The 13799-nt window shown below is 38.4% G+C and overlaps 1 protein-coding gene across 2 annotated transcripts in view; it reads right to left on the minus strand.

The window, feature by feature from the left end:
* Positions 1–13799, minus strand: part of wake (wide awake) — a 143927-nt gene that overhangs the window by 14742 nt on the left and 115386 nt on the right. For both annotated transcript variants that reach the window (XM_071587429.1, XM_071587430.1), the window contains 6 exons: positions 10144–10470; positions 8413–8526; positions 7704–8018; positions 5763–6084; positions 2059–2191; positions 1369–1482 (listed from right to left, as the gene is read on the minus strand). In XM_071587429.1, coding sequence (XP_071443530.1) covers positions 1369–1482; positions 2059–2191; positions 5763–6084; positions 7704–8018; positions 8413–8526; positions 10144–10470 — 1325 coding nt within the window. The remainder of the gene's footprint in view (positions 1–1368; positions 1483–2058; positions 2192–5762; positions 6085–7703; positions 8019–8412; positions 8527–10143; positions 10471–13799) is intronic.

Raw genomic sequence — 13799 nt, forward strand, 5'->3', positions numbered from 1 at the left:
TTCCTTTACTGGGACTCATTTAACCCAACATCTTTATTCTCCCTCTCTATCCCATTTGTCAATAAGTAGTCCTATCCCTATTTATCAATTTGTAGGATATAAATGCAAAATCCTTTTTAATGCACATCTGATGTTGTTGTATGTTTCTATGTAAGTGGCAAAACATTTTTCAATGGAAATACTACGATATTTATTCATCTTGACCAAAACACTTAGAAAGGAAAAAAGGATTCATAAAATAGAAGTCATTTTTTTTCTGAGTCACCGATCTATTGGATCATATGGGACTGTGAAACATGCATAACTCAAGTTAACAACAACATAACATCTGTCCTTGTTTGTAGGGAATTTGAGCCATGACCTCAAGAACTGATAAGGAAATAACTAGATGTACTGGTTCTTCACTAGATGCTTACTATAGTTTACTTGATATCATGATAATTAGGTACCTTTTAGTATTCCACACTACAAAAGCACACCTAGCTGCATTTAGTGTAACTTATAGAAACATAAGAGAAATATATAAATTTCAGTGAATATTCAGTATAATTATGAAAAGTAGTTTCTAAAAGAGTAAGTTCACCAGTTTGATTGAACCCTTATTTCAATTGTTTATTTGATTAATTTCAAATAAACTCGGGAGATGCCGCAGCAATTACTTTTCATGGTGTCATCTGCTAATATGCATTTCAATGCAACAATATCAGAATGTAAAAATCATTTGCCTTGACCAGGATTCGAAACCAGATCCCTCAATGTCTGGTCGAGTGCTTTAGCCAGTTAAGCTATTAATTTTATTTTATTTTATAAGCTCTGAACTCTTAAAATCTGAAATTTCAGAGTTTAAGAGGATGCCTCGATAGCTTAACTGGCTAAAGTAATTGACCAGACATTAAGGGATCCGGGCTTGAATCCCGGTCAAGGTGAGTGATTTTTACACTCTGAAATTGTTGCATTAATTTGATTTACTAAAGTCAAAGGGACAATATAGGTCTGGATTACTTTCCTTGCCAGCCAATCTAATATTAAAACTTTAAGATAGGTTATGGGAATGCCAATTCCTTTCTGAGCCGGAGAAGCAGATGAGACAAGCAAAAAATAAAGAATTCTACTGATACACTATATTTGTTTTTGCCTTTAATTCAACGAATTATTATCTTAATGTTTAAATAATTACAGGCATATATCTTAAAGCCCCCACACACAGCAATGTGGTGGTAGCTGGCAGGATATGATACATGGGTACATAAAAGTAAAATAATTAACCATGTATGAATCATGTATTCCATCAATAAATTAAATTTTGAATTCTTACATGATTAACTTTAATATCTTAATTATTAACCTTAATCATAGCCATAAGCATACCTGCATTTGAGCTGAAGCTTGTAACAACTTGTTTCGAAACTGAACTGCTGTTGATCCACTACAGCGATCCATGTCTTGTTTCAAAGACTTCACATCATCCCATGTGCATGCAACCTTCAGTTGAGAAAATATGTGGGTGTTGAAGACAAGCATTTTCAAGTTAAATACAATAGGACCAACAAATAGATCTATTGCTTGTTAAATATTTAAGCAGCTTCATATATCATTGTTACAGACATAAATTTAAAACTTCAACACTCTTGTTTGTGAGAATACATTATAGACATTATATGATGGAAGTTAAATTTAGGAGTGCCAAGAAAAACCTAGCTATGAAACTAATATGAATCTTTTTTTAAAAATGAAATAGGAAAGTTAATTTTTCAAAATTTTGGATTGGTTTTATATTAATTTAATTTTTTGGGACAGAACATATATATATATATATATATATATATATATATATATATATATATATATATATATATATATAGCATAATATCCAAAATAAAAAAAATGAAAACATTCCACTTTTAACAACTCTCATCTATTGAATTTTAGTGCTGTGTGATGATGAAAATCGAGGAATTAGAATTGAGGAATTTTCTTTATTCAAATAATGTTTTTAATGTGCAAAATTAAATGGAAAATACAAAGGCAAAGGCAAAGTAGGTTCATTTGAATTCTTACCTTCATTAACCAATGGAAATCACCATAAATACTGTTAGGATATGCTTCATCGACTTCAATCACAGGAAGAAAATCTTCATTTGTCACTAAAACCTTGTCCTCGTGGTAGAGCAAACATGCCAAGTAAACTCCTCTGAAAATAGAGGTTTGAAATAATTACATCAATGTTGTCTATAAGGCTGTGTTTGTTTCAAATATTTTAAGGAGGCATTTGATTGAGAAACTGAGTAGAATTAATGAATATACGAGGGTCATCCGGAAAGTAGTACCCGTTCGTGAAATAAAGACACAAAAGTAAATATTAACAAACATAAAAAATTTTATTTGAAAGAGGATACTTTAAACTACTTCTCAACATAATCTCCAAGCAAATTAAGGCATTTGTCATAACGTGTGACAAGTTTCTGTATTCCTGCTGCATAGTCCTTCGCCGCCAGCTCATTGAGATACGCGAGGGACCCATCTTGCACAAATTTTTGCATAATGCAGATGGTGTTTAACAATTTCATGAACAATTGTTCGAGAAACATTGGGAAAATGCTCACAGATGTCATCAATTGTGACGCGCCGATCGTTCCTCACGAATTCGTCAACTGAGCTCACCAGTTGGTCTGTAATGACAGACGGTCTCTCCGAACGCTCATCGTCGTGTGTGTTCCCCCTCCCCATGTTGAAGTTGCGACACCACCGCCGAACAGACGACTCGTCCATTACATTGTCTCCATACACCTCCTTTAATTGGCGATGAATATCACATGGGCGAACGTTTCTTGCATTGAGGAATTTAATCACTGCCCTCACTTCACAACTGGCGGCGTTCTCAATTTTTTTAAACATTGTAAACAATCACAGAAACAACACAGGCAATGCTAGCGTCACGCAACTTGGCTCAGAGAAGGCAGACAAGCCACTGAAGCTATCTGACCTCGTCCAGCGGCTACTCGCGTCGTCAGCACTTCATGCGGCACGAACGGGTACTACTTTCCGGATGACCCTCGTATTGATGAAAATAAGATTGGTTCATTTCATTTACATCCTGCAAAGGCCTCTGATGGTTAAGATGTAGAGTGAGTAGTGTGGAGTAGGTGCAAGTAATAGATGAATAGTCCAGATGGGCAGTGTTAGGAAGAGGAGAAAGATAGGGAACTCCAGTACCACCTATCCTTTTCAATGTAGTATTGGAGGAAATGGTAAAAGTGGCATGAGAAGAGTTGGAGATTAGAGAGAGGGATTAAAGTTTGTGGCGTAGTCATAAATCAGGTTTGTGGATGATCAAGCTTATGAAGTTTCAAGATTTCAAAACAGAGAATGGATAAGTTATATATTAAAACAGGAGGACAAAAACTAGAGCAGGTGGAGCTGTTTATTAACATGGCAGTGTGTTTGAGCCAGATGGCAAAAGTAGCTGGGGCATAACAGGAAGAATTGCATTAAGGCAAAGAAGCTTTCATAAGAAGGGAATTGATGACAGGGACATTGAGTATGGCTGTCAAGTATTGACTCATTAAAACTTTCATATTGAGCCTGTTGAATGGTGCAGAAACATGGTAATTGAAGTAAAATGATAGGCATAGATTGGCACTTTTGACATATGGGTTTTGAGAATGGAAAGGGGGAAATGGGCAGAAAGGAAAACAAATGAGGCAGTCCTAGGCATGGCAAGGGAGGAGAAGGGATTGCTGGCAGCAATCAAAAGGAGGTAGGGAAGGTGGATACTGAGCATTTTGAATGTTGATGAGGTTTTGAAGTATGTGATCAAGGGGAGAACATCGGTCAAACAAGGAAGGGGTAGGCAGTAGAAAAGGATTGGTATGTTTAACAGAATGAAGGGAGGAAGGAAGTATGTGGAATTGAAGTGATTATTGCAATGTAAAGTTATAGGCTGTGTTTTATTAGGAGAGGCAAAGAAATTTATTCTTGTTCAGTCAGTGTCCATCCCTTACCAATAACAATGAAATTATAACACTAATTCATAAATAACCTGAACTCTGACAAATTCCAAAGAAACTGCGGGAGATGCCGCAACAGTAACTTTTAACGGAGTCATCCGCTAATGTGCATTTCAATGCAACAATTTCAGAGTGTAAAAATCATTCGCCTTGACTGGGACACGAACCCAGATCCCTCAATATCCGGTCGAGTGCTTTGGCTTTAACCTCGTGGACAGTGGCGCCTCACGCACGACTACGAATGCATGTGACATTGTACGTACGGTATTTCGTCACAACATCTAGTTCCTTTAAAAGCCCCAAAATTTCAGAGTTTAAGAGGACGCCTCGGTAGCTTAAGTGGCTAAAGCACTTGACCGGATATTGAGGGATCTGGGTTCCAGTCCCAGTCAAGGAGAATGATTTTTACACTCTGAAATTGTTGCATTGAACCTGAACTCTAACATTTCATTTGAAACTATGGCTACGTATATTGTCTTTGGCTCTTCGAGTGGTTTGCAAGACCATACAATCCTGATGAACCATTATTTGATATCAGATTTCACAAGTGCTGAGACATTAGTAACAATACATGAGGTTAAATGTAAACCTTAGACAATTGGAATTGTAGGAGAAATGAGACAAACTAAGTTAATTGTAAAGACAACTCAACATATACCTATTTAAAATTGCCCATGATATATCAAAAAGTGGAATCCTAATGAAAAAAATACCAAACTTGCATTGGGAATATATTTAAGTTTGGAAGTTAGTGGTAAGCTGCATATTATATATGAACATTAAAAGACATTTCATATCACTTGATTTTTCCATATAATGCTGATATAAGATTTGAAGAGCATTGGACTACTGACTGTGGGGTCCCGGGTTTGATTCCCAGGCAAGTCTCTGGGCACCTACAGCTGCACCCAAGCTATGTGATTTTTTGGGTACCAGATCTTCCTGGGAAACCATAATGTACCAGGAAAGGAACTGGCCGTCCTACCCTGATAAGTGAATTTAATGCGCAGTAAGGCTTAGTACTGAGTGAACTCTACCATCATCTACTAAACCGACCTTCGAGTCGATTACTGTGCATATGTTTCTATAAGATTTGAAAAGTGCTTGTTTGTGCCTTGGGTAATAATCACATACGTACGTATGGAATGAATTTATCTATCAAAGAAGTTATCTTTAACTATCCATTTTGGATTACTTGTATATAGATTCACATATTCATTCTCAGTGAGGTGTTTTAATGGAAATTACAAAAGCTAACTACGTATTTAGCACAATATGAAAATATGAGATATTGGAGGGCAATTTGTTAGTAAAACAAATTACTCTTTAGAGCAGGACTCCTTGAGTATCTCTTTGAAAGGCGTGAACTACAGTATTCATTACACTCATTTCATGAGCAGTGCCATTCCCACCAGCTTGCGAGTGACCGAGCTTCAATTTCATTAATGACCATTGGAAGAAGGTATTGGAGAAACCCGTACAACATCTTAATGACTGATTAATGCAGCAAAGGCAATGCATTCAAAGTCCGTCACATACAACTGAAGGAAGCATTTAAATGTCATAAACATCCTGCGACCTAGCTTCCCCTCTTCATGGTTCATTTGCCTCATCCCACTACTTCGGGACTAACTCTTATCAGTCTCTTTTTACCGCAAACAGTTGCGAATTTTCTTGGGAGCGCGAAATTGGCCGCGCTTTAGAAAAATCCAGCATATGAAATTTAAGGTTTTTAAAGAAAAATGTTCTCTTTACCTCCTTAAATTCTTCTGAAACTTTGAAGCTGCAGTGAACAATTGCTTAATGCTAGTGGTGGTCTTTTTCCGATGGTTTCTTCGAGAGGGCAATGGTGTATCACCTCCACTTCCGAGACCACTCCCTCCTGTACTCCCTGCGCCACTTCCTGAGCCCCCTCCTCCACCGACGCCAATTATCGTTGAGGAGGAAGAAGAAGGCTCCAGTTCTTTGATCTCAGATGCATTCTCTGGACGGGAAGATCTTACTTGAGCAAATAGGTCTTCCAGCATTTGCAGTCGCCCGGCCAGCCTGGGGCTGCGTGAATCAACATCTCTCCAACCTGTAAGAGAGTAGGTCAATTTGCAATTGGAAACACGACAGGAAATTCGAAATAAATCTTTTGAAAAATAATCAAGATTGACTTTTAATGCAAAGCTACTTCTATAATTTACGTGCAACTATTAGTTAAATAATTTAATATTAAAAAATTTATACTCGCTATACCTGCCCAAATAGACGCCGCTTCTACAAATATTTTATAGAATTTTTGGAAGGAAAGTAATTTTTGTGGCAAAGAAGTAATTTATTGGACCCGTTTAATTATTATATAACCTGTAAAACACTTCGTTGGCATGCTTTCTCGCCAGATTTATATTTGAAACCCTCTGGAGGAAAGGTTCGTCACAATTTCATCATCAATTGCGACTGTTTTTTCAGTTTCCCAGAATTTAATCGGACTATCTTGTAAATGAATCTTTTCTTACTTTCAGTGGTAGAGGGCAGAGAATTAAATTTCGAAAATTCATATGCAACTTCAGCTTGGGAACGAGATTACATTGACTTGTTGCATTTTGGGCGTAATTGAAATACCAAACCTAATGAAACACACTTTATAACTTTCACAAGTTAGGCCTTTAATTTACAGCGGAAACTAAATATCGACTTGTGATTTTCATATGGTTAAGAATTTGATTTCCTCTTGAGTTTCACCTGAAATTAGCGACTTCAACCAGTGCGAGTGTACCGCGTATAAGGCGATATTGCATTTGAAACATAAAAATGAGAATCCTGGCCATGGTGACCCTTCGGACTACAATTTATCGCACGAATCGACAATTGTAAAGCGTTTTGCAATGGCAGCTCTATCCTATGGCGCATGGTTTTCATATTGGTATTTTTCTCATTTTTCGTAACTCAACCGCTTACAGGTGGGGTGCGATCATTACCTTCGACACCCTCCTCCCCCCAAAGCTTATGACTGCATATTTATCATCTTAGACAGGAACTGTCTTCAAGGCCAAAAACATTGTGACGAGTGTATCATTTATTTTCAAAACAGTTGCGACGAATGTTATGTGTATCATTACTTTCATGATCGACAGATGCTTAACACATGCCGGTGCGTAACGCGAGTGCGAAGAAAGTCGCGGGCGACCCACATGCTGTTAAACGACTAATGCCATTCTCAGGTATTTTATGGTTATTTCGGAAAAATAATGCGGTGGCATGGTGGTCTTGTCTAAATGCTAAATATGACATTTATTCTGCGAAAAAGTGAGAACTATCAAAAGAACGGCTAGGAGACATGCTAACAGTATCTGAAATTGAACTTGTTTGAGTGTTTTGAGGTTTATAAGGTTCAAATTTTTTCCTGTAGTAATTATTTTTATTGATATAAGCTAACAGAACCATTGGCGTCTATTTGGTCAACTATGGTACAATTCAAAAATTTTAGTCGAAAATGAAGTCACTACATCTAACTAATTGCACAGAAGAAATAAGCAGAAATGAAATCATAATAGACATGATTGTCTTTTTTGGCCTCGCGGCCTGAATAAAATATGCTATGGAGGCTACGCACTCTGCTACTGATATATTAGAAATCTTATGTATAATAAGCACACGTATTTCCAGTGAAGCAATTTTCATCAAACCTTTAAATATTTGCGATCCACTTACTCGAGGGAACGACTGATGCGGGACTTGATATCTTGAATGGTCCAAATCCCTTCAAGTTCCCACAAGCGACTCGGAAATAGTAACGTTGCCCTTGGCACAAGTCAGTCACATGACATTCTAAAGGCCATCTAGATGCCAATCTCCCGTCATTATCCCCGGGACCAAAGCCCCCAATATAGGAAGTACCACCCTGAGGTCGCCCTCGAACCAAGTTCCCACTGGGCAGTGCAGAACTGCTACCTCCTCCACCAGCCCCACGAAGGACCTCCCTCTCTCCAATCACTAGTGAAAAGTCCTCAGAGCAACTCCATTCCACTGAAATTCATAAAAAAAGAAATAAAACACTGGAAAAAGTCAATAAAAAATTGTAAAATTCAGCTTAAAATTGTTTAAAAAATTATTCTTAAATGCGAGTCTTATCTTTAATTTAGGTGATTTTGATTGTTTTTCTCACGTCTTGGACGTTAAAAAGTTTAATAATATTGTCCAGCTTTTTCTCCAATCGTCATTTCTATTGACGATTCAATAAAATTATATATAGTATACACTCGCATACTTCTTTCAGTTCAACAGAAGTGATAATTGAGGACACTTACTCATATAAAAATGTAAAAACAGGTATAGTCCTCCTTATTTATTTATGGGGGCATTCAACTATTCATCTTAATGAAAGCACAGTTATAAAAAAGGGATAAAATAGCATACGTGCCTTTAAACTTTGTGCAAATCGCTGAATCCTGGTTTTCAGGTTCCTGGAACCTCACTGCCAGTGAGTTGGTGCCTGTCACATCGACTGCTACCAGGAAAGGCTCATCTGGGGGCCCTGGAGGTAAAATACCACTGGATATTAACTGCCATTGCTTGCAAAGTCATAATTCACAAAGCATGTTGCCATGCCATAATTATTATAGACCGTAAAACATTTAGGCAATCATAGTAGTAGGGTGGACAACAACTCTTTGTTGGTGTGAGGGGGGGGAGATAATATGGTCGGTGAAGAATTGCATGATACATGAGTACGCAGTACACACAAACAGCGACACATAGGGGACCAAACCCCATACCCTGTTGAAGAGGAGAGGACTGTCGGGGGACAGGAGCTTTTTCATATTCTTTTATTTTGGTCTAAGCCCCGTAAATTTTTCAACTCAAGTGGAAACGTCGACTTACTCCATCCTCTCTCAACCATAAGCATCGACCTTTGTGGCCATGAAGTGTAACTTAGTACGAGCATGAATAAATTAAAAGTTATTCTAAGTCAGCAAAGCATTCACAATTTTCGAGGAACATATATGCCTGCCGTCGCGCGAATCGAATTTACGCAGCACAATGACGAATGTTTTGGTCGTAACTAAGGTTGAACGACTATTTTATATTTTCCTGCCAAGCAGGTAGACGATTAAATTTGTTTTTCCGCAATAAAATGCATTTTGGAGCAGCAAACCAAACTTATCATTAAAAATAAGTTTCTATTTCCTACAAATTTCTAGGAACAATGAGAATTGCAGATGATACAGCGTATTTGTTAATTTTATTTTAAGGAAGGAAAAGAAAGTTAGCTATAAATTTTATTTTCGGTATTCCCATCATATTATAATATGGCGTCTCCCTGGTATTAACACTTCACCCTTAAGACGACCGAACATCATGGTCCAACAACGCCTCCCGGTGGGAAACCCAAAAATACTTAGTTAATTCAATTCATCTGGAATGTCGTTAATTAATCTCTATTTCGATAACTTTGGTGCGCTTTACTTCTACGAGAAGATATGACTATTAGTTGAAGGAATGGGATAAATAGGTACCCATATGAAAGGCCTGGGTTCGAATGCTTGCGGAGGGGGATTATTCATTGGCATCTAGATCCCCACTTGGGTTTTGTGAAGGGCACTTCAAGTGAAGTACGCAATCTGTCAGATGGGACGTATTCTTGAGCGCCTTGTGTTAAAATAGGCTAATGCAGACGCCGAGTGCTTATCCTACGTTTCATTTTTCTCAAAAAGATCCTGCCTGTTCCTAAAAGCGCAAATTGCTTCAGCTAGATGGAATTTGCCTTCCTCTTACGAGAACGCCTACTTTGAGTAATCGGCGCATTTTTCAAAGAGCACTCAAGAACTTGAAGAACGGAAGAAATGGAGAGAACAGAAATGAACATGAAGGAAGAAGTTGCAGGCATAGAGAGGAGATTGCTTAGAGAAACTCGACGGCAGGAGAAATAGATGGTGAGCATATTGAACGGCAGTGGGGTGCTGAAATCTGGTCAGACATGTTGAACGGAATGGAGAAAGGAAGTGTAAAAACAGTTTATTGTAATATGGGGTGATAAGGCATTTAGTGTCGGGTAAGACGGGACTTTGAAGAGTAGCAGTGTTCAGCCGCAGGGTCCATCAAGAACCTACCTTTACCGGTGGATTGCTGCTAATATAATATTGACACTCACTGGCTTGGTCGAATCCCAAAAGCATCTTCTTGATCCCCTTGGCCCTCCTCTCCCAGAGCAAAAGCTGCTTGTCCCCAGCTCCGACGCCACCCCCTTCGTTGTACTGCACAGTGTGGTGGTGGTGATGATGACTTCGGTGGTGGTTCTGCTGGTGATGACCGTGCGCCATTGCGGGGACGCTGGCCGAGTTGTGGTGGTGGTGGAGGTGATGGTGGAGGTGGGCGTCGTAAGGGTCGATAAGCAGGCTGCCCCCGAGGGCCTCCACCCGTGACTCGGCGTCCTGCAGCAGGTGGCGCAGGTGCATCCTCAGGGCCTCTTGAGATTCATCTGGAAGTCGGATAACAGTCGACTCGGTTAAGAAGAGCGTGGACGGAGAAACGGATCTCTCACTCCATCAGGATATGCAGAGCCTTAAAGCCGAACACTTTCGGGGAAGGACTCGGCTCCCCAAAGAAAGCCTCATTTCAGTGGACTTGACTCTCCTTTACTAAATAACTCCATATTGTTTGCCCTGTTCTCACCCTACTTTTGTCTCTGCCAAATTTATGCACTCTTCCATACGCACTTCTGTTCCTGAGACTCCTAATATTCTTTTTTTTGAGAGTCTCTTCAATTACAATTTCTTGTGACTATCTCTATCAATTCCTTCCTCTCAAGCTCTACTCTCATATACTTGTTTGGCGATTGAACTCTCATCTCAGCATGGCCATTCACACGTCTTTCATACTTGCCTCTCATCCTATACACAATATTTCATCACTCACTCGTTTCTCACTCAACTCTCCCATTCTTACTATCAACACTTCTCTGGCACTCCATGCCCTCTACATGTAACCTATATTACTATAAATCCTGATATACAATACTCGAGTTTAACTCTCATGCATACAATATTTTTCGGGTGGGAGTATACTTTTAAATACTGCCATATTTGCTGCTTTAGACATATTTAGCTCATTTGTTTATGTGTAAGTAATTCACATACTGATAGTCCATGAGTGAATATGAATAGATGATGAAGTTATCTCTACAAAATTTTTCGTATTATCCATTATCAGTTGATCTTCTGATCTAGGGATTTCATGCACTGGGTGTTAGGATGCATCTCAAGTCCTTTCTTAGGAATTATTGTGCTATTCGATATTTCAATTCCAGATCATAGAATGGATAAATGTTGCCGAGTTAGGAAGATTGAACTCACATATGATGGATATGAATAAATAAAATATGTGATTAAGGTGGAGGTAAACGGAAAAAAATGTCTTTTTTTGCACTGATTTTAGATGAATAATTTGCTCGTTTCAAATTTTAAACCCAGGAATTTTACAAGAAAATAATCTACAGCTACGGTCCTGAGAAAAAAATCGACGAAAACAGAATTTTTTTTCGAAAATACGTAAGACTATCCATCTCCTATTCTACCATTGTAATTCTGTAGGTATCCGCCGGGTGATACAGACGAACACAATTATTCTTCCACTATTTATTGCGTCGGTTAATTTGGCGTGAAAAGGTTTTGCTATACACCCAGGAAGTAGACACTAAAAAAAGATACTGTATACTGTAGCCAACTAAGTCAGTCCATGCGAAGAAACTCCGGAGGAATAACATCTTTGGGTAATCACCAGTGCTGGCACTAATTTAAAAAGAAAAAAACTCAACGCATCATGGAAACTCACAATAATCCATTAGTCTTGCATCTAGGAAAATCTTGCCACATTGAGCTGCACCGGGAAAAAGACGCAAAAATAGTTTTTCTGTACTAAAAATTAGATTTTCATATAATTTCAAATGACATCATCAGAATAAATTGTAATGTAATCACGAAATAATCCATAAAAATGGGAGAAAGGGACCACAGAGCAAGCAAACCAATAAAAAAGTGGAGGAATGTAACGCCCTATGACACGTTTCTTCCATTCAAACTTAAATGAACCACAAAAAGTACAAAACGTTAGTGGAGCAAAGGCAAGAAATTGTAGATGGAGGATTCGTATAGAAATTTTCATGAGGATCTTAGCGACCTATTCTTTTAATTGCATTTCGATGGATTGAAGGAGACAGAAACCGCTGAGAGAACTTAGGGCATAACCTATCTCCCCAACCTTACATCCTTTCTCCATAGGGGATGGCCTGGGAGAGGACGGGAGAGATGCCAAACAGCCGGGTCTGCCAGAGGAGTTCCGCCAGAGGCAGAGGAGCGAAAGTGAGAGCCTCAAAGGCATAGCAAAAAAATCATTCATCCATTCTTGTCTCTCACCAAGCAAGGCGAGCAGCATGCGTTCCGAGGGCCTATCGGGAATAATGAGGTTAAAAATTGTGAACTTGCCATTGCTCTTCTTAAGGCCGAACTTCCTCGTTCATTGCCGTCCATCTTGCTCTGAAGTGCTCAACCGTTTTCGATTTCTTTATTGCGTCTTTTCAACACAGTTCAAAAAATAGAGATGGTTGATTGAAAGGAGAGGTTACGATTCGAATCGTGTTATTGATTCGAATGAAATAGAAAGTAATAATACAGAAATCGAGATGGAAAAGAAATGTGCCAATTGGGGATTTAATATTCTCAATGGGAGCGAATCGACGACATCATCGAGTCCTTAAAATACTCATTCGTATAAAACTTAAAGCAAAAGAAGATCGCACGGCAAGGTGATCATAAATTTCGATCAAGTGACTGTCTTAGAGAATCAAATGGGAATCTTCCACTCTACGTCCGCATCATTATTCATAGCTGCTAGCTGACGCACATATGTGGGATGGATTGTGTTATGATATCGATCAGAATAGAGAAAGAGCTTATCAATATCATAACATTAATAATTAATTACAAGACTAATTTATTATTTTTTTTCTGAAAGGACTGAGCAATTGAAATGCGTTTTTTGAGCCTAGCGAATTTTTAAATCTGGCAAAAATGTAAGTACCGGCAAACGAAAACCTTGGATATATCATGTGCAGGGGACCACAAACCAATTTGTGTAAGATTTAAATCGTCAGCAACCAAATGGAAGTGGAGTATGAGCAACAAAGACGCCTCGCATTGGTCTGATGTTCGCTTTGCAAGTGGGAATCGCGATTATAATATTTAAATAAGTGATTCCAAGGTTATTTTTTATAGATTTTCAATTACCTAACCTGAGATTTTTTGAGCGTATTCAAGTCCCTGAAAAATAGTAATCCACCGGTATTTGTTAGGTTAATATCTCTATATGCTTTATCATAGTAGTGAGAGGCTTAGCAAAACCAATCTGATAATCCAGATCTGAACGGTATTAAATTTGAAAATTTTCTTTATCTAGCTATTTGACGAACATAGATTTTTTCAAAAGTATAAGTTCTCATTGATGCAATTATGGAAACTGGAAAATGGTTTAGCACTGCTCATCTACACCCACGTGAACAAAAGACTTAAAAACACTTATATAAGTGAGAACAACCTATTGAGGCCAACCCGAGGAGATTGTTGGAAAAGGCACACAATTCTTTAACCAGGTGGACAAGGAAATTGAACTGTGTTTATTGGAAATATCCAGCTATGAAACTTCGCGGACGAGAAAGTTTTATAGAAGAGCCGTAGCAAGGACTTGGCTCCTCAGGATATTGAAAATGGAGGGATTTATAAGAACGCCAATGCGTGACCTTTCAGATACCCAAAG

This window comes from Hetaerina americana, unplaced genomic scaffold (assembly GCF_022747635.1).
Source record: "Hetaerina americana unplaced genomic scaffold, ioHetAmer1.1.p SCAF_3, whole genome shotgun sequence".
Taxonomy (NCBI): domain Eukaryota; kingdom Metazoa; phylum Arthropoda; class Insecta; order Odonata; family Calopterygidae; genus Hetaerina; species Hetaerina americana.